At 39.5% G+C, this 24,695-nt stretch overlaps 3 protein-coding genes across 15 annotated transcripts in view; 1 reads left to right on the top strand and 2 right to left on the bottom strand.

Moving 5' to 3' along the window:
- The window catches only part of camk2d2 (calcium/calmodulin-dependent protein kinase (CaM kinase) II delta 2), a 51,899-nt gene extending 48,938 nt beyond the window's left edge, over positions 1-2,961 (top strand). For 11 of the 12 annotated variants that reach the window (XM_077570189.1, XM_077570187.1, XM_077570188.1 and 8 more), the window contains 2 exons: positions 1,433-1,503; positions 1,576-2,961. In XM_077570189.1, the coding sequence (XP_077426315.1) occupies positions 1,433-1,503; positions 1,576-1,598 (94 nt within the window). In that variant the 3' untranslated portion in view covers positions 1,599-2,961. The remainder of the gene's footprint in view (positions 1-1,432; positions 1,504-1,575) is intronic. The other variant, XM_077570190.1, reaches the window with a different exon arrangement.
- Positions 2,962-5,354: 2,393 nt separating this feature from the next.
- The window catches only part of ank2a (ankyrin 2a, neuronal), a 79,510-nt gene continuing 60,169 nt past the window's right edge, over positions 5,355-24,695 (bottom strand). For both annotated transcript variants that reach the window (XM_077570184.1, XM_077570185.1), the window contains 4 exons: positions 9,276-9,359; positions 8,453-8,617; positions 7,154-7,324; positions 5,355-5,523 (listed from right to left, as the gene is read on the bottom strand). In XM_077570184.1, coding sequence (XP_077426310.1) covers positions 5,509-5,523; positions 7,154-7,324; positions 8,453-8,617; positions 9,276-9,359 — 435 coding nt within the window. In that variant the 3' untranslated portion in view covers positions 5,355-5,508. The remainder of the gene's footprint in view (positions 5,524-7,153; positions 7,325-8,452; positions 8,618-9,275; positions 9,360-24,695) is intronic.
- On the bottom strand, positions 9,781-22,274 carry LOC144054843 (uncharacterized). Its single transcript, XM_077570183.1, has 2 exons — positions 12,827-22,274; positions 9,781-11,829 (listed from the first exon to the last, which is right to left on the bottom strand). The coding sequence occupies exons 1-2, from the start codon at positions 22,271-22,273 to the stop codon at positions 10,129-10,131; spliced, it is 11,148 nt and encodes a 3,715-aa protein (XP_077426309.1). The 5' UTR covers position 22,274; the 3' UTR covers positions 9,781-10,128.

Below are 24,695 nucleotides of genomic sequence, written 5' to 3'. Positions count from 1 at the left end.
ATTACTAAATGATGGGTAGCTAATAATGTTCTTATGCCTCATTTAAGGCTTACGTATCTACTCAACCCTTCATTCAACATTATTGCTGTCTCTGTCGTAAAAAGACGTGACCGTGGATATCGAGTGTGTGTGTCCAATAAATCATAATACACATTGTGCCGAACGGTTTTAATTGTGCCGAACAATTGTAAGGGTAAGTAAATCTTTGTTAACTGCGTAGTCCCTCAAATGTGTCTGTGAGCAAGTTGTTCTGAATTTTGCCAATTTGGCAAATTTACTGTGCATAATACAGCCTCGACGAGTTTCTCTAACAATGACTTGAAAGCTAGGCTGTGGCGAGATTTGCCATTTTCAAGCAATGGCTGTAGTCCTTGGAACTGTTTGAAACAGACCGATAACCGATATTTCCAGCTGATATTCATTTTCAGTAAAAGAGAAAATGTTATTGTCAAAATTTTAAAAATGTACTTTTTCTTTTAATCTTAAACATACAAAGAATTGAAAGCTTTGTTTAAAATTTCTAACAAAAATTGCAGGGAGCTTCCAGAGTTATCAATGTGTTATGCTAAATCAAAAACTAAGCAAGTAAATTTCTATTGGAGATAAAGTTTTCCCAAATTTCTTAATTTTATTATGTTTATTTGGGATGTTCCCAGCATCACTTTTTAATTTTTTTTTTATAAAGTGGAAATTTAAATACATCCATAAATAAAAAGTTTCCTGTCTCTCATTGAGTGAATTTTGTGTTTTCGTCTCAAAAGATCTTTGCAGACAGTAAAAATGGTTCAGAATATGTTCGAAATGGTTTTGTGAAAAGTAAAAACTGTCTGTGAACATTTTAACCTAAATTTCGCTACGTTCGCAAGTATTCCCCGCTCAGTGAGATACCAGCGTTATCGGCCTTCAGATTAGTAAAAAGGCCAGTGTCGATATTTGTCAAAATGCCAAATATCGGCCGATAATCGGTCTAGTGGGAAAAGGCCCATCTCTTTGATATATTAAAACTTCTCTAAGATTTTTGGGGGTTTTGTTTTATTAATTGTAGTATTTAATAATATAATTAAATACGTGAATACAAAATAATATATAAAAGATAACAAAAATAAATAATCAATGACTTATTCATTTAAAATGTGTTTTTTTATTTGCTTTATTTACTCTGTGAAATTTAAATAAATTAATACAACTGCTGATAAATGACTGTATGAAATTAGAGGTTTTTTTTGTTTGTTTTTTTGGAGGCATACACACCGATCTCTTTGATGAGAAAGGTGATAAATATGCATTGGGAGGATGCGAGTTTCTTCATAAACATGCACGTGTGCGGTCCTCATCTTTTTCCCGTTTCTATGCTCATCATCACATTTGAGGCCCACTTTCGAGGTGTATTTTTCAGAAGATTGTTGACAAATTCCAAATATTTGCTCCTCAGGGATGATATTACACTTGGTCCAGATTTCCAATCAAACTCAAACTGTTTGCACATTCCTGCAAACAACAAAAGTAGGCCTACTTCCTGTATTTCTATGTTGTGTATCGGCACCACTTGATGCTGTGGCTCTGTGTGATTTGCAGTTAATGGAATATCACGTGGCTAAAAAGGAGAGAAGAACATCCCATCCCATCCCATCAGCAAACGCGCGAGCGGGGCAGTTAAGCCAACCAGTTGACGACTGCTCTGCAACCTTTGACCCTCGAAAGACGTGGCACAGGACACAAGCATTCATACATTTGACAGTTATGGCATTTAATCAATGGACTTCATTCTTATGTCCACCTGCAGGTGGCCGCACACAGTATTAGGACGTTATGAATTGAGCATATGAGCAACTTTTTTTTTTTTTTTAAGATGTTTTGGTATGCATTTGAAATATATCAATTAGAAATCAACTGCTGTAACCTCTCCTGGAAAGTAATTGTGAATTTTTATGTGTAATTTCTGTGCGTGTAACACAAAATGAAAAACAATTGGAAGATCCGAATGTTCAAATTGAGCTTGCTTTAGTTCTGGTGATGTATATAAACATTGTGATCGTTGAAGAAAACAAAAAACAATTGTTGAAATTGCTATTCTTGCTATCAGAGGACTTAAGAATTTATGTCAAATCCAATTTACAAACGATATTTATGTTTGCTATGAGCTATAAATCACACTTTTTGGAATTGTCTGACTTCAACATATAATACTAATTTAAATGTAAAGAAAGCAGAGCTTACACTTTGCATTGGAATATGTTTGCCTTTATATCAGTGATATAAGAAATATGAGAATGTAGCATATATGTAATATATGAACATCCAAGACTATTGTGTAGTGCATGGGGGGGAAATTACCAGTAAGATCATATGAAACTATAATATCTTCTGTTTGAGTTGTGACTCACTGACTTGTTTGTTAATGTTGTGCACCAGTCCTGTCCCAAAATGTTTCTACTGTCCTCCAGTATCATGGAACTGTTGTAAAAACAAGAACATAATAAAGTTCAACGTTCAAAGCTGCGTATCAAGGGGGGGAGGGGGGAGAAAGAAAAAGAAGAAAAAAGCACCTCTTACATTTTTTTTGTATAAACATGTTTAGGAAGTAAGCTCATTTTTCATAATGTTTGTACTTGTGTATTGTATGACTTTACGTATAGGCTTTTCGGTTGTCATTTTTTCTCTCCAGTGTTTTACTTACGAAGAAGACGGAGCTGGCATCTAAAGATGAATTGTCAACTTTGCTAAACTTGCATGAAAGACAACGGCGTGGCCAGACAAGAGCATTACGAGCGGGACAACAACACCTTATATGTCCTTATCATCTTCTCAATTGATTTGTCGCTTTTTTTGGGTTTTTTGAAATGGCAAAATACAGAAAACCTTCCTTTTGAAGAAGCGTACGATGTCAACTCAATGCACAGCTCCTTAACTGGTGTGTATGGCTTATAATGTTTAAGAAGTAAATAAATGAGCTCAACAGTGTGATCGTGAATGCATTTTGGTTAATATTATCTTAACAAATAACGTTACTTACAGTATCAGTGGTTCTCAAATGGGGGTAAGTGGGATTTTTAAATATTTTTAAAGGTATATGTAAATATTTCTAAAACATATAAATTCATAAAATGCATTTTATATTCAGTAGGCCATTCAATTTCAGTGTCCTAAAAACCCAGCATATCGCCCATAACAGAATGGTTTGACCCGTCAACAATCACTTGAAAACTTTATTTAAAATTCAGTTAATCACTTCTTTTTGAGACCAGAGCTTTACTATGATGCCAAAAGATGACACTTTATGTTTATAATGATTTGTATATGCACAAATATTTATTTATAGTTAAATTAATCTTTCTCTCTCGTTTTTTTTGATGGCACAGCACTCGGTTTAATATTTTTTCTTCTTCCAGTCACTCACGTCTACCGGGGAAACCAACATGACATTGCCAAAAACATGTCATCTTGATTGGACTCTTCTCCAGACTCTTTTTGAGGTGGATTTCAACATTTTGTGGTAAATAGCGCCAGCTACTGTGAAGGAGGTGCATAACAATTAGTAGGCGTCTGATTGATAAAAATGTATTGGACCAGCCATTTTGGGAAAACAGAAAAGACAAGCACCAAAAGATGCTTACTTTGTAGACTTTTATTCTCTATCAGCCATAAACACACTGCAGCCATTTTGTTTTTATCTTTTTTTGAGTTTTGAACAGCAATACATGCCCTTATACATGTTTATACATATGCATCATATGAGTATATAACTGTCTGCATCACAGAAAAAGGGGGTGCTGATTTTTCAAAATAAAAGTACCTGTCACAGTGATCTTTTTTCCCTTCCTCTCTCAAAAAGTAAATAGTGAAGTGATAGTGAAATAATGTTTGGAAGTTACATACAGTAGCGATTCTCTGAGCGGGAATAACAAAGCTCTGCTCTCCATTTGTCCTTCCAACGAATTAGACAAAAAAATTAAATTAAATTCTGCTAGACTTTCACACAGCGGCTACACTAAAAGCATGGATGCGTTCCATCCTGGCATTCAGGAGTGCAAATACAGGTTGTGTAAAATAAATCTCTTTCTATATTTTGCTTACATAATCTAGTGCATCCTCTTTTAGTCACTCGAAAATGAACTTTCACTCACAATCACACACAAATTAAGAATGGTTTATAATAAATAAATAAATAAATAAATACATCACAACCACCATCACTTTACAAACAGCAACATGTGCCATTCTTTTCCAATAATTAGCTTGTTGCTGGCAAAAAAAGAAAGAAAAAAAAAGACTTGAAACTTTACACTTTCGAATTTAGGGATGCGGTGGGAATCCAATCACTGTCACGTCAAAGGCTAATTTAACCCCCTTTTCTGAGAATTGATGTTATCTAGTACACAAAATAACCCTCCAAAATAAGACATAAAATGTGCTTGATTTGAAATAATCTCAAATCAATCAGACACCATAGTTGACAAACAATACATACTGAAACTTCCTCACACACTCAGCATTCATACCCGAAGAGCCGTGATCAATAATTTAGGACGCAGTGCCAACAAAAGTCTGCTTTGAATAAAACATACCCAAAAGATTAGACCGGAGCGACACGGGGGGTAAATCGACAAAAATTACAAAGCCAGGATCGGAATGACAGATGTTGATTAGTCATGCCTGTCCTACTTCACATGATTGATTAATCATTCCTAGGCTAACAGATGTCAGTATTATCTAGATTAGGTTAGATACTATCAGAATGCCCGAAAGACACATTACACATTGCCTACACAAAAACACAACAGCAGCAGCAGCAGTAGTAATAGTTAAATAAATACACTCATGTTTCATCTAGTACGGTGACTTTTCTTAGCCGAGATGATCTCACTAAGTGTGGCGGTGAGAGGCAGTGTAGCGTGAAGAATTGTTTTGTTTTTTTCAGTTCAAGCACCCACTCTATTTTTTTTTTTAGGTCAAGTGTTCAGTGTGGGCTAGAACCGATTAGCATTTTTCCTGTAGTTTTTTTTTTTTTTGCTCTACCACATAACAAAGACAAAAAAAATGTAGACTATGTTGACACAATACCTAAAATTGATCAGGGAAGGTATTCTTTGGTCACCACAAAAAAAAAAAGGCAAAATAAAAACAAACAAACCCGTCAACGTCAGAACAAGAAATGAATGAATATGTAACACCATCAAAGGAAGTAAACTGAAAATTAAATTTTAGGGCTTAAATGGGAAGACTGTGGTAGCTTTGAGGTGCACGCTGGGATTGCATGTGGCAAATGCATAGGATCATTAGTGTAGCAAGGGAGTGTGTTACACATTCTTCTACTCTTTCTCTTCCTCTTCCTTATTATTATCGTCATGGTCCTCCTGGTGTTCTTCATAGTAGTGGTGAAACAGCTGGTGCAGATGCTGCTGGAGTTTGTGTGGTTTGGAACCTGGTGTGGGGCCGTCCACTTGTTCGAGAAGGACCTGTTTGCGCTGCCCACCTCCCTGCACCACCGTCCGTCTCAGGGTCTCACCTTTACGCATGTGGGCCCTGTACACGGGAAAGACCAAAAACACGGATCAACATGTTAGGGAAAAAAAAGAAAAGGCATTACACAAGTAATTGAGGGTGAATTCTGCCATGAAGAAAGAAAACGCCTGGTTAGCATAAGATACAGTGGCAAGCCTTAGATACCATGCAAAGCTGATTTATAAATCACTGAATGGTTTAGGTTAATACGGAAGCGTATTGCATTCACTTGAAAAAAAAAACAACTCCTGTTTTTCTGACCAATTTTTTGGGGGAGCTTTGTTTTTTGGAGTATTTTTTTTCTTCCATTTTTTGAGTATTTTTTTCTTCCACTTTTTGTTCTTTTGAGTATTTTATTTCCATTTTTTGAGTATTTTTTCCCCATTTTTCTTTGTTTTTTGAGTATTTTTTTTCCATTTTTTGTTTTTTTGAGTATTTTATTTCCATTTTTTGAGTATTTTTTTTCATTTTTTGTTTTTTTGAGTATTTTTTTCCATTTTTTGTTTTTCTGAATATTTTTTTCTGTTTTACTGAATTTTTATTTTTGTCGAAAAAATCTTCCGAAAAACAGGCTGAAAAAAATTATTCAGAAAAAAGGAGGAAAAATTACTCAGAAAAGCAGGGAAAAAAATATTCAAAAAAAAAAATACAGGAATTATTTTTTTTTTTCAAAAAAAAAAAAACAGGAACAAAAATTATTCCTAAAAACAGAGCTGGTGTTCTGTTTTTTAAAACCTTTTAAATGTTGTGCTTTTAATTATATTACCTTGTGTATGAAATGCATTACAGTATATGAATAAAGCTACCTTGCCTAATGTTTAAAAAAAAGACAAAACAAAACATGTGAATGATTCCCAAGACTTTGGAGAAAATATTCTGTTAACGGATGTGACAAAAGTTGACGTTTTGTTAGATGTGTTTCTCATTACATCTGGCGTAAATGTAACACAGCATTTCAGATAAAGAACATCATACCAACAGTCAAACTGTCTGGGGCTGCTTCACTACTTCAGTACTTGGACCACTTGCTTTGATTAATGGAACCATGAATTTGTCTCTTTCCCATAAAGAGGGAGAACATGCCAGTTGCCGAAGCGCACTTCGATCCAAAACACCTTTGCCAAAGTGCGGACTTCAGTTCTATTGACATGACCTTAAAAAGGACGTTAATGCTCGAAAACTCCAGTGTTGCTGAATTAAAGCAATTCTGCAAGAAAGAATGAGCCAACATATCTCCACAGAGATGTGAAGGTCGTTGTTTCCCCTCTTAATAAATAAAGCTATCATTTAAAAAAATATACGTTTACTTTTACATGCCACGTCAGACCAAGACACACTTGTTAGTAATAAAGCTGTAACACAGCAATCACTACAAACTATACCAAACGAGTCTGAAAGCAAGAAAATGTGAATCCAATAAAATCAAACCCATGCGCTCCCGCTCCCACACACCTCCTGACCACAGTTCCATCATCTTTGACAGTTTCACTTTCAACCACATGGGGGAGCTCTGCTCTGGTAAAACCACCAATGTAACCAAGTGCCTGGTGGCATTGAAGGAAGCAACAAATCACTGACTACAATTCAAATGATGATTTGTTTAAATGTCGTTTGTTTCATACAAATGTGAAAAGAGTGTGTGTGGACAAACCTGTTTGAAGTCCTCTTGGGCTGAGGGGAGGTCAGAAGCCAAAGACAAGTCTCCCTTGTGCGTCACTGTTCTTTTACCCTCTACCACAGTGGTTCTTTCGGCCAGACTGACTTTACGCACCTCAGCGGTCGCTTGTGATGCTGAGAATCCCTCACTTTCAGCAAATGTAACCTAGGCAACAACATATTTGATATCACAGACTCACAAAAAGAAGTTTGTTTGTTGTAGATTCAGATAAAAAGGCCATTAAATGACTATAATGATATTCCTCTATTACCGTACACAGAGTAGGGATGTGTAGTATACGGTATGAATTTGGCTTATAGTATCGATTTGAACACTACCTACCGACCAATAGCTACAGTGCTTGTTGATTACATTGTATCTGCCTCAGTGTGAATACAGTATGGCTTCAAGCACGTCTGACTTGCCTGAACCTTTTATTATTATTATTATTTTTAACCAGCTCCAAATCGTTTAAAAAAATAGAGTGCGTCCACGTCGAACAGTCATCCATCCTCCCTGCTTTCCTCACTGCTCAGGAACAACTGAGAGAATGCTAAGTGCTAAGCTAACTTGCTCCACACGATGCGCTGGCTAGCTAGACACTGTCCGAGGTGACCATGGCTACTTAAAGTCACTATTCCTCACATGTACTGTGGCAAATAATCTAGAGGAGGATGAGGAGTAGCTGCATTGGATACACCCAGCAAGAAGAGGTAACAGGAGAAGATAGAAGCTATGCTAACTGCTAAATTTACTGTATGTGAAATGTTAAGTAGGGAAACACCAGAAAAACGGCTTAGGCGGTAGATTAAACTCCAAATAGAAGTTTGAAAAACATTACAGAGAATTGCAACCACATATGAACAGCAGGTAAATTATGCATCTACAGAGGAAATGAGGCTACAGCTACACAGTAGGTACACACGACACCACGTCGGGAAATCGGAAATTAATAAGTATATTACCGCATAGAACAAACGTCAGCCAAAAGGAGAATCCTTTAGGTCAAACGTATATTAGTAGCCTATATAAAATATCTATATCTGCAATGTTGTTTGTGTTCGTTTGTACCACTGAGTTTTAATTTCGACTTTTAAGATCTGCACAATAAATGTTCTCAAAGTTATGTTACATCTGTTTTTATTTGTAATAAATTTACATTTTCTAAGGGACTAATATATAACCCATTCAGAAATACTTCCACTATAAATCTAAAACTTCAGAGGTTCAACTTATACAGTGAAATGCATTTTAGCTCATATTTCACAGCCCAAATAGAGTACACACACATACCTCTGTATTGTCTCCCTCGCTCTTTAGAACAGTGCGTTTCACCACTTTTGAGTATCCGTCTCCCTCTCCAACACTTATGGACCTCTGGGGGGATCCCTCTATTGAGACCTCCTCCCGTTCCACACCATCCGAGGAAACACACTTGCGAATAATCTTTCGAGTAACCTGAGAAAGGTCAAACATTCACTTTGAAGTAAGTAGTATTTGTGGCTTTTATGTCCTCCCCAATATTTAATGGGTTCTTCCATGGCCTGTGCATGCACTAACCCTCTACAAAGTTTCTTTCAGAAAGGTTTTGTTGTATTTGCGTGATTCTAATAACTAGATCTGTACTACTCTAAAAATGTTACTGTGTCAAACCGCTGTCATGATGGCATCAAAACAACATTAGTGTTGGCCTAAAGATTTTGCACTGTCTATGTCTATGAAATACTATATTTTCAGAGTTGGGCATTTTACAAAGTTTTGCTGGTCAGTCATTCACCAACAGTCTGGGCACCCTTCTCTCATCGTCAGTCCATCGTTTTATTTTAACCACGCTTACGTCATTTCTTTGTCACAACTATTCTAGGACTGACGGACTGTGGTGGGCATTCCATCAACAAAACGGGTGTCGTCGGTATGTGACCCGGTTAGTGACGATTACACCGACAGATGATAATCCACTTCTGTCAGTGCTTTGTCCGTCATTTTTTCTCTCTCGTCATTCATCAACAAAATCGTCCATCAATGATGGACTGAAGGACAGTCCGTCAGTACAAACAGAATGCCCATCTCTGGTCATTTTCAATGTGCCAAGTCTTTACAGAAAATCTCACTGTACCTTTCTGACAACAATGTGACCATTTTCATCTTTGTACTTTTCTTCTGTCACAGTCTGTGTAGGAAGGTCAGGCATTTCATCAGCCTGTAACGGACAAAAAGACACATTTCCAGACTGAAAATCATTGAGGTGTGCAAAATTTGAAAGCATGTCAAACACTGGAAATGCACATTCAAGTTGCATTCTCAGGGAAAAATATGTAAACTTGTGCAAATGAAGAAATAAACACTGCTAAACACAGTATCACACTTTATACTCCATATTTTATCCACTTTGATTAGTCTAAAACTGTTAGACCGGCAATTTCAAGTTGACACTGAAAACTTAGTGTGGTTAAAATCACACCCTTCATGCTCCATCCATCCACCATCAATCATGTTGGGGTGGATACCTGAATGACAACTCTCCTTCGCACAATTCTGGCACTCAAAAACTCATCATCAGAACTCTCAGATAATGAGCCAATCTCTGCGTTGATCTCCTGACCAAGTAGAACAAAAGCCATTATGATTAAATGAAAGAAGAAATCCAAAATGAATACAAATTTTGGAAGCAAAGCAAGCAAGAATCAAAGTGGTATCGTGTACTTTCCAGAAATCATTTGCATTTCATATCCTGGACAGTACAACATAACTTGTTTGTTAGTCTGATTTAAAAAACAAACAAAAAACAAAACCAAACAGGCGATTATGAAAGATGTAGCTATGATCTAATGGTGAGAATGAAACATGCACAGTTAGGACAACAAAAAAAAAAGAGAGAAATTACAAATGAAATTGTGGGTTATGAAGATTTCAACCATGTGACCAGAGGGTTAGCAGTCATTCCTTTACAAAGTAAATCTAAAATTTGGTTAAACTGCAAGGCCAGTACGATCCACTAAATCTGGCCTTACCCTTGTCAGAGAATCTGAATCATCACATGCTCTCATTTTGGAGCCGGTCAGTTCACACAGGGTGAATTCCTCAGCAGATGCCCCTGAATGGAATAATACTTGACTCTGGATTGGTACATCTTCTTGAACAACAGAAGCATCCTCAAAATCGTCACTTCCAGAGGAGAGCAACACTTGTCTATACACAGTTTCTTTCTCTCCTGGGCAACTGAGGTCATCCACTAGCTGATTTTTAGTTGAGCTTGATGTTTTCTCAGGTTCAGTCTCAGTCTCAGTCTCTGAGAAATCAGATGTAGCCTGCCTGCAGTCAAAGAAAGGCTCTGGATCGGAATATTCAGAGGCTGGACTAGTGCAGACAACTTCTTCATATGCTGGGAGCATGTGGGTAAAGGCAACTGTGGTCGAAGCATAGCCAGGTAGGATGGTGTACTCCTCATCAGAGGCGAATGAAGTCATTGCTGTTTTTGTTTGAACTGAGCTGGGTTTGGAATCAGGTACGTCATTGTCTATCGGAGTGAGGGATTCTTCCAGGTGCTGCGAATGAGCTCTTGCCTCATCCGAGCAACCATCAGTCTGCATTGGATTCTCAAAAATGAACTGTCTTCCAGAGGTAGCTGTTTCCAGATGATGTACAAAAGCCAATGGACTAGTTTCATCTGAGGACATCGCAAACTTCGCTGAGGTGGAGCATGATGTCAGTTCCTCAAAGCTAAACTGTCTCGCAAAAAAAGTTGGTTCTTGACTTGGCATATGTGAAGTTTCCTTGAGACTCTTCCTGGCTGTTTCTTCCTTTTCAGAGGACTCCACGTTTGGCTCTTGCTCTTGACTTTGAACAGCATCACTTTTAAAACTTTCCTCACACATATTACTTGGCACATCTTCAAGAACTTTGGGGAAAACAGGTTTACCTACGTCTGAAGTAAAACTCATGTCATGAGCTCCTTTGGAATATTCTGCACTTGGCAGATTCGCAGTGTGTGAGATACTAGTTTCTCCAGCAAAGGTTGATTGCATGATCGTTGGATCAACTGATACTTCTTCAGTGACAACTTGGTCAGATGTTTGAAGATGTGTAGGGCGTGCGATTGATACATTTGTCTTGTTTGCATCTTTATCTTGCTGCATACTGACTTTTACATTATCTTTAGTACATCCAACTTCAACTTGAAGGTTTTTGCAATCATAAATCTCATTACCTTTGGAGCTTTTGTCATTGGGTTGTGATAAAGATGGACAAGGGAGCTTTGATCTAAACTTTTCATCTTTTGTCATTTTCATCTCTTCTAGGTCTGACAGCAAAAAGTCCAGTTGTGGTGTTTCAGAAGCTGGTGGAGTTGGTGTGGAGTTTGATGGTTTGATGATGTCCTCCTCACCATTCTCCTGAGCTGAGTCTTTGGTCATTGAGCTGAACCCTTCACTTCTTTCGCAAAATACTAAATCCTTTTCTGTGGTTTGTGATGAGCCAGTTTCAGTAGTCAGTGAGACCTCAGATTGTGTTTTACTTTGATAGAAAATATCAGCAGTGGGTAATTCTCTATTTTCAGAGAGTGTGTTTGCGTTACAACACGTTGACTGTATGTTTGTTACAAAGCACTCAAAATCAGGATCTTTTTGCTCTTTTGGCTGGGAAAGATTCGTCTTGGAAGATGATGTTGATATCTGTAGGAAACGATGGAATGGAAAAAAATGAAAATGATTTGAGATTGATGAAAAATGAAAGTTGAATGAAACATGCATTTTTTCCCCAAGGCCAGGAGTCAGAGCAATGTCTCTGATGCAAAAATTCACTTAAAGCCCACTAGCATTTACCGAAGATCATTCCAGTAGTATTTTATATAACTGTTAATAACTACAAAAACAAATCCAAATCAAATACATTACATCATTTGAAAAGTAATTTCTATTACCTATCAATAGTACAGTACACTGAATCAGAATATGCCATTGAAAATGCAATGACATTTTATAAGGCAGGGCACAAGTGAACTTAATCAAAATTCGGATTAAGTGTTAAGTGAAAGTGGACATGCGTATTTTATATTTACTGGGGGTCTTCGATTTACGTTCATACACTGCCGATGTAACCTGAATTTGTACGTACGCAAGTCAGAAAGTGCTGTAGTCTATCAGTAACATAAATGTACACAGTAGTAATGTCACAATTACATAAAGCATTTGTACAAAGAAACACTTACAGGAATATAAAATCAAATGAAAAATAATACCTCTGTTTGTAACTGAGCATGCCTTCTACCACATGCCAACATATTTTCAGTCCGCTGCGCAAATTAGTTAATTATGCTTGCAACCTCCACACCTCGTATGTCGGGATGATCGTAAACCAAGGACCCCCTGTAAATAGCTGATGCTGTGTTAAAACATCAGTGTACCACATTCACCATTAAAAGGCTGAGCACATTACTTAATAACAATTATTACAGCTGCTGCGCTACAATACAGCCATACGGCAATCCCCATAGAAAACCATTCCTTCTGCTTGAATGCGAACACGCCTTGGCAGCGGGGCCACTGTGTGCAATTAGTGAAAGCTTGAGGTAAAAGATCCATTCCAAAAATATGCAGTATACGGCCAAAATTATGAATTATGTGAAGCAACACTGCATTCACAGCAAGGCAAGACCTTCTGCTGTCTTACCGGCAGAAAGGAACTTTTGTCCATTCTCAGTGACTGTCTTGCCATGTCTTTGAAAAGCACATCTTGGCTGTGCGTCATCATTATTGGGGTTACCGTGTCTGTCCCTTCATGCTCAAGCAAAAGTTGTCTTTGTTCCATTGTTTCATTCCTTGTTGGAGTTTGTTTGCTCAAGGTCTCTGTGTCTTGAATGTCCATGTTTTCTTCCACAGACAGACTGTGACTCAACTCTGGCTGGCTATTATTGCCAGTCATATCTTCATTTGGATGAGGCTTGATGCTGTTTGTGTTTTCTAAAATACTAGATTCTTTTAGAAATTGCTCCTCCCCAGTAGCTGTTAAACATTCAAAGCTGCTTTTCTCAGAAGTCTTTTCCAAGCCTTTATCAAATGCAGTTTCACCTAACAAGACTGTGTCACAATAACGTTTTCCCTTATAGACGGGATCATATATGTTCGCCATTAATCTGTGTAATGGCTTGTACGCAAGTCTTGGGTCTGTGTCAATACTTGGATCGAAGAGACATTGCTCAGATTGATGGTGTTGTAAACATTCTACTGAATCATGAATTGCAGGTGCAGGCGGTCTTAAATTATACAAACAGGGGTCACTAAATGACTGAACAGTCATGTTTCGATGGAGCATTGTGTGATCTGTTTCCCTGTCAAAAGAAACAAATTCATGTGAATCTGGTTCACATATGTGTACAATTTTTTTTGATTGTGAAAGTGATTCATTTACATTACATTCTTCAGCAGTTTGTGAAGAATATTTTGGTGGAAAGACAGGACAGTCTGGGGGACATTTTGGAGTAGAGAACTTGTCAGCAAGACAGGTGGAAGGTTGGTCCGGAAGATTCTTTTTCGTAGTATTAAAACAACACAGGGAAAACTCACTTGACGTTTTAACAGCAATACCGGGAGTGGCTGGTTGAGGATCGTAGAAATACTGTTGTTCTGCATCTAATTTTAAAAGCGTTTTGAAAGAACATCTTCCCTTATAGAAGGGATCAAGCAAAGGTGATATTAATTTTCTATATGCATGGAGATCGTTAAACATTGGGGAGAAGAATGATGTATCTGCAACTGTAGGAGATCTCACATCAGACTGACGGCCTGCATTTGTTAAAACACTATTACCTGAAACAACATTGTCTGATGACACTGAGTCTGGTGAATCTGGTCTGCTTTCATCAAAGAGATAATTGGGACAAAATTCTGTATACTCAACATCAGACAATGTTGACAAAGGAGCTTCAGAAAGCGTTAAGTAATAATTACAATGTTGTCTGTTGTTTTGAACAAACACAGAATCGGGACTAATTAAACATTTTCCAACTGATGCTGCAGAATCTGGGGAGGATGCTCTAAAGTCCAACAGCCAGTCCTGCAGTAGCGACGTGTCTAGTTCTGAAGTAACAGAATCTGGAGACAACGCCCTGCTGCTAAATAAGAGATCAAGTTCCATGTCTGTCGAAACAGACTGTGGAGACAGTGGTCTGCTCTCATCAAAAAGGTCATTGAGACACAAATCGTTAACATCCCAATCTGAAACGCTTGATTGTGGTGTGCACGACCTTTGGTTAAAGAATTGGTCATAACTCTCAATTTGGGCTATGTCAAAATGAGGAACAGGTGAGTCAGGAGAAAGAGCTCTGAGTTCACAGTGAGAGGCTACAGACTCTGGAGAAGATGGTCTCTCCTCCATGACAAATTCAGCTGTGGAGGAGCCAGAAAACTCATCAAAGGAGTCAGACAGTAGTAAAATAGGCCTTGACTCAAAAGCCATGACTTTAGACATGGTATCTGAAGGTTTTTCATGTGTAAACCCACGGACGACATCTGCATATGTAAAAGGTTGTGTACAAGACTGAGGTTGGCCTGCAACTACCAAGTCCTTACATTCTGTTCTGACAGTTGTTGGCGATAGCGAATCTGGCGATTCTGGCCTGCTTTCATCAAGAAGATCCTTGACACAAAGTTCTGAATACTCAACATCAGACAATGGAGAAACTGGCCTATCTTCAGAATACCTTATGTAATAATTGCAATGTTGTCTGTTGTTTTGAAAAAACATCGAATCGGGACTAAATGAACATTTCCCAACTGAAGCTGCAGAATCTGGGGAGGATGCTCTTAAGTCCAACAGCCAGTCCCGCAGTAGCGACATGTCTAGATCTGAAGAAACAGAACCTGGAGACATCGCCCTGCTGCTAAATAAGAGATCCAGTTCCCTGTCAGACGAAACAGACTGTGGAGACAGTGGTCTGGTCTCATCAAAAAGATCAGTGAGACACAAATCGTGATCATCCCAATCTGAAACGCTTGATTGTGGTGTGCACGACCTTTGGTTAAATAATTGGTCATAACTCTCAATTTGGGCTATGTCAAAATGAGGAACAGGTGAGTCAGGAGAAAGAGCCCTGAGCTCACAGTGAGATGCTACAGACTCTGGAGAAGATGGTCTCCCCTCCATGACAAATTCAGCTGTGGAGGAGCCAGAAAACTCATCAAAGGAGTCAAACAGTAGTAAAATAGGCCTTGATTCAAAAGCCATGACTTTAGACATGGTATCTGAAGGTTTTTCATGTGTAAACCCACGGACGACATCTGCATATGTAAAAGGTTGTGTACAAGACTGAGGTTGGCCTGCAACTACCAAGTCCTTACTTTCTGTTCTGACAGTTTTTGATGATAGCGAATCTGGTGATTCGGGCCTGCTTTCATCAAAAAGATCTTTGGGACAAAGTTCTGAATACTCAACATCAGACAATGTTGACAGTGGAGAAACTGGCCTATCTTCAGAATACCTAATGTAGTAATTACAATGTTGTCTGTTGTTTTGAACAAACATCGAATCGAGACTAAATGAACATTTCCCAACTGAAGCTGCAGAATCTGGGGAGGATGCTCTTAAGTCCAACAGCCAGTCCCGCAGTAGCGACGTGTCTAGATCTGAAGAAACAGAATCTGGAGACAACGCCCTGCTTGTAAGTAAGAGATCCAGTTCCATGTCAGACGAAACAGACTGTGGAGACAGTGGTCTGGTCTCATCAAAAAGGTCGGTAAGACACAAATCGTTAACATCCCAATCTGAAAGGCTTGATTGTGGTGTGCACGACCTTTGGTTAAAGCATTGGTCATAACTCTCAATTTGGGCTATGTCAAAATGAGGAACAGGTGAGTCAGGAGAAAGAGCTCTGAGTCCACAGTGAGATGCTACAGACTCTGGAGAAGATGGTCTCCCCTCCATGACAAATTCAGCTGTGGAGGAGTCAGAAAACTCATCAAAGGAGTCAGACAAAAGTAAAACAGGCCCTGAATCAAAAGCCATGACTTTAGACACGGTATCTGGAGCTTTTTCATTTGTAAAGCCACGGACGACATCTGCATATGTAAAAGGTTGTGTACAAGACTCAGGTTGGCCTGCAATTAGCGAGACTATACTTTCTGTTCTGACAGTTTCTGACGATAGCGAATCTGGCGATTCTGGCCTGCTTTCATCAAAAAGATCCTTGAAACAAAGTTCTGAATACTCAACATCAGACAATGGAGAAACTGGCCTATCTTCAGAATATCTTATGTAATAATTGCAATGCTGTCTGTTGTTTTGAAAAAACATCGAATCGGCACTAAATGAACATTTCCCAACTGAAGCTGCAGAATCTGGGGAGGATGCTCTTAAGTCCAACAGCCAGTCCCGCAGTAGCGACGTGTCTAGATCTGAAGAAACAGAATCTGGAGACAATGCCCTGCCGCTAAATAAGATATCTAGTTCCATGTCCGACGAAACAGACTGTGGAGACAGTGGTCTGGTCTCATCAAAAAGGTCAGTGAGACACAAATCGTGATCATCCCAATCTGAAATGCTTGATTGTGGTGTGCACGACCTTTGGTTAAGTAATTGGTCATAACTCTCAATTTGGGCTATGTCAAAATGAGGAACAGGTGAGTCAGGAGAAAGAGCCCTGAGCTCACAGTGAGATGCTACAGAATCTGGAGAATATGCTCTCCCCTCTATGACAAATTCAGCTGTGTAGGAGTCAGAAAACTCATCAAAGGAGTCAGACAGAAGTAAAACAGGCCTTGACTCAAAAGCCATGACTTTAGACATGGTATCTGAAGGTTTTTCATGTGTAAACCCACGGACGACATCTGCATATGTAAAAGATTGTGTACAAGACTGAGGTTGGCCTGCAATTAGCGAGACGTTATTTTCTGTTCTGACAGTTTTTGATGATAGCGAATCTGGTGATTCGGGCCTGCTTTCATCAAAAAGATCTTTGGGACAAAGTTCTGAATACTCAACATCGGACAATGGAGAAACTGGCCTATCTTCAGAATACCTTATGTAATAATTGCACTGATGTCTGTTGTTTTGAACAAACATCGAATCGGGACTAAATGGACATTTCCCAACTGAAGCTGCAGAATCTGGGGAGGATCCTCTTAAGTCCAACAGCCAGTCCCGCAGTAGCGACGTGTCTAGATCTGAAGAAACAGAATCTGGAGAAAATGCCCTGCTGCTAAATAAGATATCTAGTTCCATGTCCGACGAAACAGACTGTGGAGACAGTGGTCTGGTCTCATCAAAAAGGTCGGTAAGACACAAATCGTTAACATCCCAATCTGAAATGCTTGATTGTGGTGTGCACGACCTTTGGTTAAAGCATTGTTCATAACTCTCAATTTGGGCTATGTCAAAATGAGGAACAGGTGAGTCAGGAGAAAGAGCTCTGAGTTCACAGTGAGATGCTACAGACTCTGGAGAAGATGGTCTCCCCTCCATGACAAATTCAGCTGTGGAGGATTCAGAAAACTCATCAAAGGAGTCAGACAGTAGTAAAATAGGCCTTGACTCAAAAGCCATGACTTTAGACATGGTATCTGAAGGTTTTTCATGTGTAAACCCACGGACGACATCTGCATATGTAAAAGATTGTGTACAAGACTGAGGTTGGCCTGCAATTAGCGAGACGTTATTTTCTATTCTGACAGTTGTTGGCGATAGTGAATCTGGCAATTCGGGCCTGCTTTCATCAAAGAGATCCTTGGGACAAAGTTCTGAATACTCAACATCAGACAATGTTGACAGTGGAGAAACTGGCCTATCTTCAGAATACCTTATGTAATAATTACAATGTTGTCTGTTGTTTTGAACAAACATCGAATCGGGACTAAATGAACATTTCCCAACTGAAGCTGCAGAATCTGGGGAGGATGCTCTTAAGTCCAACAGCCAGTCCCGCAGTAGCGACGTGTCTAGATCTGAAGAAACAGAATCTGGAGACAACGCCCTGCTTGTAAGTAAGAGATCCAGTTCCATGTCAGACGAAACAGACTGTGGAGACAGTGGTCTGGTCTCATCAAAAAGATCAGTGAGACACAAATCGTGATCATCCCAATCTGAAACGCTTGATTGTGGTGTGCACGACCTTTGGTTAAAGAATTGGTCATAACTCTCAATTTGGGCTATGTCAAAATGAGGAACAGGTGAGTCAGGAGAAAAAGCTCTGAGTTCACAGTGAGATGCTACAGACTCTGGAGAAGATGGTCTCTCCTCCATGACAAATTCAGCTGTGGAGGAGTCAGAAAACTCATCAAAGGAGTCAGACAGTAGTAAAATAGGCCTTGACTCAAAAGCCATGACTTCAGACATGGTATCTGAAGGTTTTTCATGTGTAAACCCACGGACGACATCTGCATATGTAAAAGGTTGTGTACAAGACTGAGGTTGGCCTGCAACTACCAAGTCCTTACTTTCTCTTCTGACAGTTTTTGACGATAGCGAATCTGGCCATTCTGGCCTGCTTTCATCAAAAAGATCCTTGACGCAAAGTTCTGAATACTCAACATCAGACAATGTTGACAATGGAGAAACTGGCCTATCTTCAGAATACCTTATGTAATAATTACAATGTTGTCTGTTGTTTTGAACCAACATTGAATCGGGACTAAATGAACATTTCCCAACTGAAGCTGCAGAATCTGAGGAGGATGCTCTTAAGTCCAACAGCCAGTCCCGCAGTAGCGACGTGTTTAGATCTGAAGAAACAGAATCTGGAGACAATGCCCTGCTGCTAAATAAGAGATCCAGTTCCATGTCCGACGAAACAGACTGTGGAGACAGTGGTCTGGTCTCATCAAAAAGGTCGGTAAGACACAAATCGTTAACATCCCAATCTGAAACGCTTGATTGTGGTGTGCACGATCTTTGGTTAAAGCATTGGTCATAACTCTGAATTTGGGCTATGTCAAAATGAGGAACAGGTGAGTCAGGAGAAAGAGCTCTGAGTTCACAGTGAGATGCTACAGACTCTGGAGAAGATGGTCTCCCCTCCATGACAAATTCATCTGTGGAGGAGTCAGAAAACTCATCAACGGAGTCAGACAGAAGTAAAACAGAACCTGACTCAAAAGCCATGACTTTAGACACGGTATCTGAAGGTTTTTCATGTGTAAACCCACGGACGACATCTGCATATGAAAAAGGTCGTGCACAAGACTGAGGTTGGCCTGCAATTAGCGAGACGTTATTTTCTATTCTGACAGTTGTTGACGATAGCGAATCTGGCGATTCGGGCCTGCTTTCATCAAAAAGATCCTTGGGACAAAGTTCTGAATACTCAACATCAGACAATGTTGACAGTGGAGAAACTGGCCTATCTTCAGAATACCTAATGTAGTAATTACAATGTTGTCTGTTGTTTTGAACAAACATCGAATCGGGACTTAATGAACATTTCTCAACTGAAGCTACAGAATCTGGGGAGGATGCTCTAAAGTCCAACAACCAGTCCCGCAGTAGCCACGTGTCTAGATCTGAAGAAACAGAATCTGGAGACAACGCCCTGCTGATAAGTAAGAGATCCAGTTCCATGTCTGACGAAACAGACTGTGGAGACAGTGGTCTGGTCTCATCAAAAAGGTCGGTAAGACACAAATCGTTAACATCCCAATCTGAAAGGCTTGATTGTGGTGTGCACGACCTTTGGTTAAAGCATTGGTCATAACTCTGAATTTGGGCTATGTCAAAATGAGGAACAGGTGAGTCAGGAGAAAGAGCCCTGAGTTCACAGTGAGATGCTACAGACTCTGGAGAAGATGGTCTCCCCTCCATGACAAATTTAGCTGTGGAGGAGTCAGAAAACTCATCAAAGGAGTCAGACAAAAGTAAAACAGGCCTTGAATCAAAAGCCATGACTTTAGACACGGTATCTGGAGCTTTTTCATTTGTAAAGCCACGGACGACATCTGCATATGTAAAAGGTTGTGTACAAGACTGAGGTTGGCCTGCAACTACCAAGTCCTTACTTTCTGTTCTGACAGTTTTTGATGATAGCGAATCTGGTGATTCGGGCCTGCTTTCATCAAAAAGATCTTTGGGACAAAGTTCTGAATACTCAACATCAGACAATGTTGACAGTGGAGAAACTGGCCTATCTTCAGAATACCTTATGTAATAATTACAATGTTGTCTGTTGTTTTGAACAAACATCGAATCGGGACTCAATGAACATTTCCCAACTGAAGCTGCAGAATCTGGGGAGGATCCTCTTAAGTCCAACAGCCAGTCCCGCAGTAGCGACGTGTCTAGATCTGAAGAAACAGAATCTGGAGACAACGCCCTGCTGCTAAATAAGAGATCAAGTTCCATGTCTGTTGAAACAGACTGTGGAGACAGTGGTCTGGTCTCATCAAAAAGGTCATTGAGACACAAATCGTTAACATCCCAATCTGAAACGCTTGATTGTGGTGTGCACGACCTTTGGTTAAAGAATTGGTCATAACTCTCAATTTGGGCTATATCAAAATGAGGAACAGGTGAGTCAGGAGAAAGAGGTCTGAGTTCACAGTGAGATGCTACAGACTCTGGAGAAGACGGTCTCTCCTCTATGACAAATTCAGCTGTGGAGGAGTCAGAAAACTCATCAAAGGAGTCAGACAAAAGTAAAACAGGCCCTGAATCAAAAGCCATGACTTTAGACACGGTATCTGCAGCTTTTTCATTTGTAAAGCCACGGACGACATCTGCATATGTAAAAGGTTGTGTACAAGACTGAGGTTGGCCTGCAACTACCAAGTCCTTACTTTCTGTTCTGACAGTTTTTGATGATAGCGAATCTGGTGATTCGGGCCTGCTTTCATCAAAAAGATCTTTGGGACAAAGTTCTGAATACTCAACATCAGACAATGTTGACAGTGGAGAAACTGGCCTATCTTCAGAATACCTTATGTAATAATTACAATGTTGTCTGTTGTTTCGAACAAACATCGAATCGGGACTAAATGAACATTTCCCAACTGAAGCTGCAGAATCTGGGGAGGATGCTCTTAAGTCCAACAGCCAGTCCCGCAGTAGCGACGTGTCTAGATCTGAAGAAACAGAATCTGGAGACAATGCCCTGCCGCTAAATAAGAGATCCAGTTCCATGTTCGACGAAACAGACTGTGGAGACAGTGGTCTGGTCTCATCAAAAAGGTCGGTAAGACACAAATCGTTAACATCCCAATCTGAAATGCTTGATTGTGGTGTGCACGACCTTTGGTTAAAGCAATGGTCGTAACTCTCAATTTGGGCTATGTCAAAATGAGGAACAGGTGAGTCAGGAGAAAGAGCCCTGAGCTCACAGTGAGATGCTACAGACTCTGGAGAAGATGGTCTCCCCTCCATGACAAATTCAGCTGTGTAGGAGTCAGAAAACTCATCAAAGGAGTCAGACAGAAGTAAAACAGGCCTTGACTCAAAAGCCATGACTTTAGACATGGTATCTGCAGCCTTTTCATTTGTAAAGCCACGGACGACATCTGCATATGTAAAAGGTTGTGTACAAGACTGAGGTTGGCCTGCAACTACCAAGTCCTTACTTTCTGTTCTGACAGTTTTTGATGATAGCGAATCTGGTGATTCAGGCCTGCTTTCCTCAAGAAGATCCTTGACACAAAGTTCTGAATACTCAACATCAGACAATGTTGACAGTGGAGAAACTGGCCTATCTTCAGAATACCTTATGTAATAATTACAATGTTGTCTGTTGTTTTGAACAAACATCGAATCGGGACTAAATGAACATTTCCCAACTGAAGCTGCAGAATCTGGGGAGGATGCTCTTAAGTCCAACAGCCAGTCCCGCAGTAGCGACGTGTCTAGATCTGAAGAAACAGAATCTGGAGACAACGCCCTGCGCGTAAGTAAGAGATCCAGTTCCATGTCAGACGAAACAGACTGTGGAGACAGTGGTCTGGTCTCATCAAAAAGTTCAGTGAGACACAAATGGTCATCATCCCAATCTGAAACGCTTGATTGTGGTGTGCACGACCTTTGGTTTAAACATTGGTCATAACTCTCAATTTGGGCTATGTCAAAATGAGGAACAGGTGAGTCAGGAGAAAGAGGCCTAAGTTCACAGTGAGATGCTACAGACTCTGGAGAAGATGGTCTCCCCTCCATGACAAATTCAGCTGTGGAGGAGTCAGAAAACTCATCAAAGGAGTCAGACAGATGTAAAACAGGCCTTGACTCAAAAGCCATGACGTCAGACATGGTATCTGAAGGTTTTTCATGTGTAAACCCACGGACGACATCTGCATATGTAAAAAGTTGTGCACAAAACTGAGGTTGGCCTGCAACTACCAAGTCCTTACTTTCTGTTCTGACAGTTTTTGACGATAGCGAATCTGGTGATTCGGGCCTGCTTTCATCAAAAAGGTCAGTGAGACACAAATCATCATCATCCCAATCTGAAATGCTTGATTGTGGTGTGCACGACCTTTGGTTTAAACATTGGTCATAACTCTCAATTTGGGCTATGTCAAAATGAGGAACAGGTGAGTCAGGAGAAAGAGCCCTGAGCTCACAGTGAGATGCTACAGACTCTGGAGAATATGATCTCCCCTCCATGGCCATCTGAGGTGTGGAGGAGTCAGCAAACTCGAAGGAGTAAGACTGTAGTAAAATAGGCCTTGACTCAAATGTCTTTACTTCAGATAAAGCGTTTGCTTTCTTTTCATGTGTAATGCCACATACAACTTCTTCTTTCGTAAAATATTTTACTAAAGACGTTCCCTGGGATTTGTTCACAGTGACAAGACTTTTTCTAGCTGCTTTTTCTGAAGAACTGGAATATTGCATTGTTGATCCGCTGTTTTCAAAACTATGTTTGAGACAAAGGTCTGCGTATATGTTGCTTGGTTTTAGTTTATCTTCACTGTAGGTTAAGAAAAAGTTGCAGTGTGTGTCTTTTTCCTGTTCAATCAATTCAGAACTTTGAGTACACTTTGGAATTGATACTCCTACCTTTGTAGATGATGGCATCATCTTTTCTAGACTGATGCGTTTGTCCAAATCCTCAACATTGGAAAGTTGTCCTTTGCATACTGTCGTTTTATCCTTTGGAAACTCTAAAGTGTACTTTTGTCTTTCCATCAAGTTAAATACAACTGGCTTCTTTAATTGTATTCCTGATAAACTGCTATCCACCTTCACAGATAGTGTTTGAAATTTGTTTTCTGAATAAATATTTGCTTCTGTTGATTCTTTTATCCAACTAGAATCTACAGAATCTGTGTTTTTTCTTAAATCTTTTGTGCAATTATCATGGTTATATGTTGATGGTTGTAAAATAGAAGGTTGAGGTGTCAACTTGGAAAACCAATAATCAAGAAATGATTCGTTACTTTCTTTGTTTTCCTTAAGGACTTGAGGACTACATTGGAATGGCATTTGTTTTTCTTTTACATGCTCTCTGCTCCCTTTATCAATCATTACATCACTCATTCTTTGCAGTGATTCTGGCTTTTCTGCAATAAGGTTATTCTTATCATAAGATTCAATCAGATGTGATGGAGGTATATTCATGTCGTATTGAGGATCAGATTTACATATTGAATGTGACTCATTTGGTAACAAATGAGCATTTGACGTTTGGTAATTGTCATCTTGTGGGTAACTATTATCTAAGGACAATTTTGCTTCCAAAGTGTTAACCTTAACCAATTCTGTGTGGTGTGGTGTCATTTGCGGGAAGGTTTCAGTATCGCCTGAATACTGTAAAAAATAATCACAATACTGATTCATAAGTTTGTAACGCGTTGGTTCAGAGAGCAAGAGCTCAAGGAATGAGAAACTACACTGAGAAGTCTGAGATTGTGGTGAAAAGGGACGACAATCCATGTCTGATAATTCATATTCATGAATATTTGTGCCGAAATCTGGCAAAGCCTTTCTACTGAAAGAAGATTGCTCAAAAGGCTGCATGTTTGAAGTCAAACTTGGGATTTCTCGCTGGAAGTTCTGTGCAGTTTTATCTGTTCCACCAAATTGTGGTCTACTATCACACACATTTGAGTGATTGGGGTCTGTATTTTTTTCGGTAATTTCGAGTGAAGTATATTTATCAGAGCTTGAAAAGTGTGCCCAACTAACATCCATTATAGGAAAATCTGCTGTAAAACCCTTCCTTTTGCTCAGAGGAGAGTCAGGAGACATTGCCCTGTAATCACTGATTGACATGACGGATTCGGGTGATGAAAGTCTAGTTAAAGGATCACTTAAGGTCCAAAATTCTGCCGGTGATAAGTCTTTTTCGTAAACATAAGTGTCATAATCTAATGACGTGGAAGACAAAGTTTCATCTTGCTCAGATGTCTGTCGGACATAGGTAGGCAGATAAAGGCTGGAAGAGACTGTCTTTGCCCTGTATTTCTCACTGTCTGGACTAATTGAACTACAAATATCAGAGCTCTCAGTTGAGTCATAAGCCATATGAGTGCTTTTACTATCATCCACTAGCCGGTACTTGTCTGTAGCGACTGTGGATTTCACTGTCTGGACTTCATCATCATCATCATCATCAATGAAGCATATGTTATCC

Source organism: Vanacampus margaritifer, chromosome 7, assembly GCF_051991255.1.
Source record: "Vanacampus margaritifer isolate UIUO_Vmar chromosome 7, RoL_Vmar_1.0, whole genome shotgun sequence".
Lineage (NCBI taxonomy): Eukaryota > Metazoa > Chordata > Actinopteri > Syngnathiformes > Syngnathidae > Vanacampus > Vanacampus margaritifer.
The sequence above is the reverse complement of the archived record's forward strand: the minus strand, read 5'-3'. Positions and strand labels throughout refer to the sequence as shown.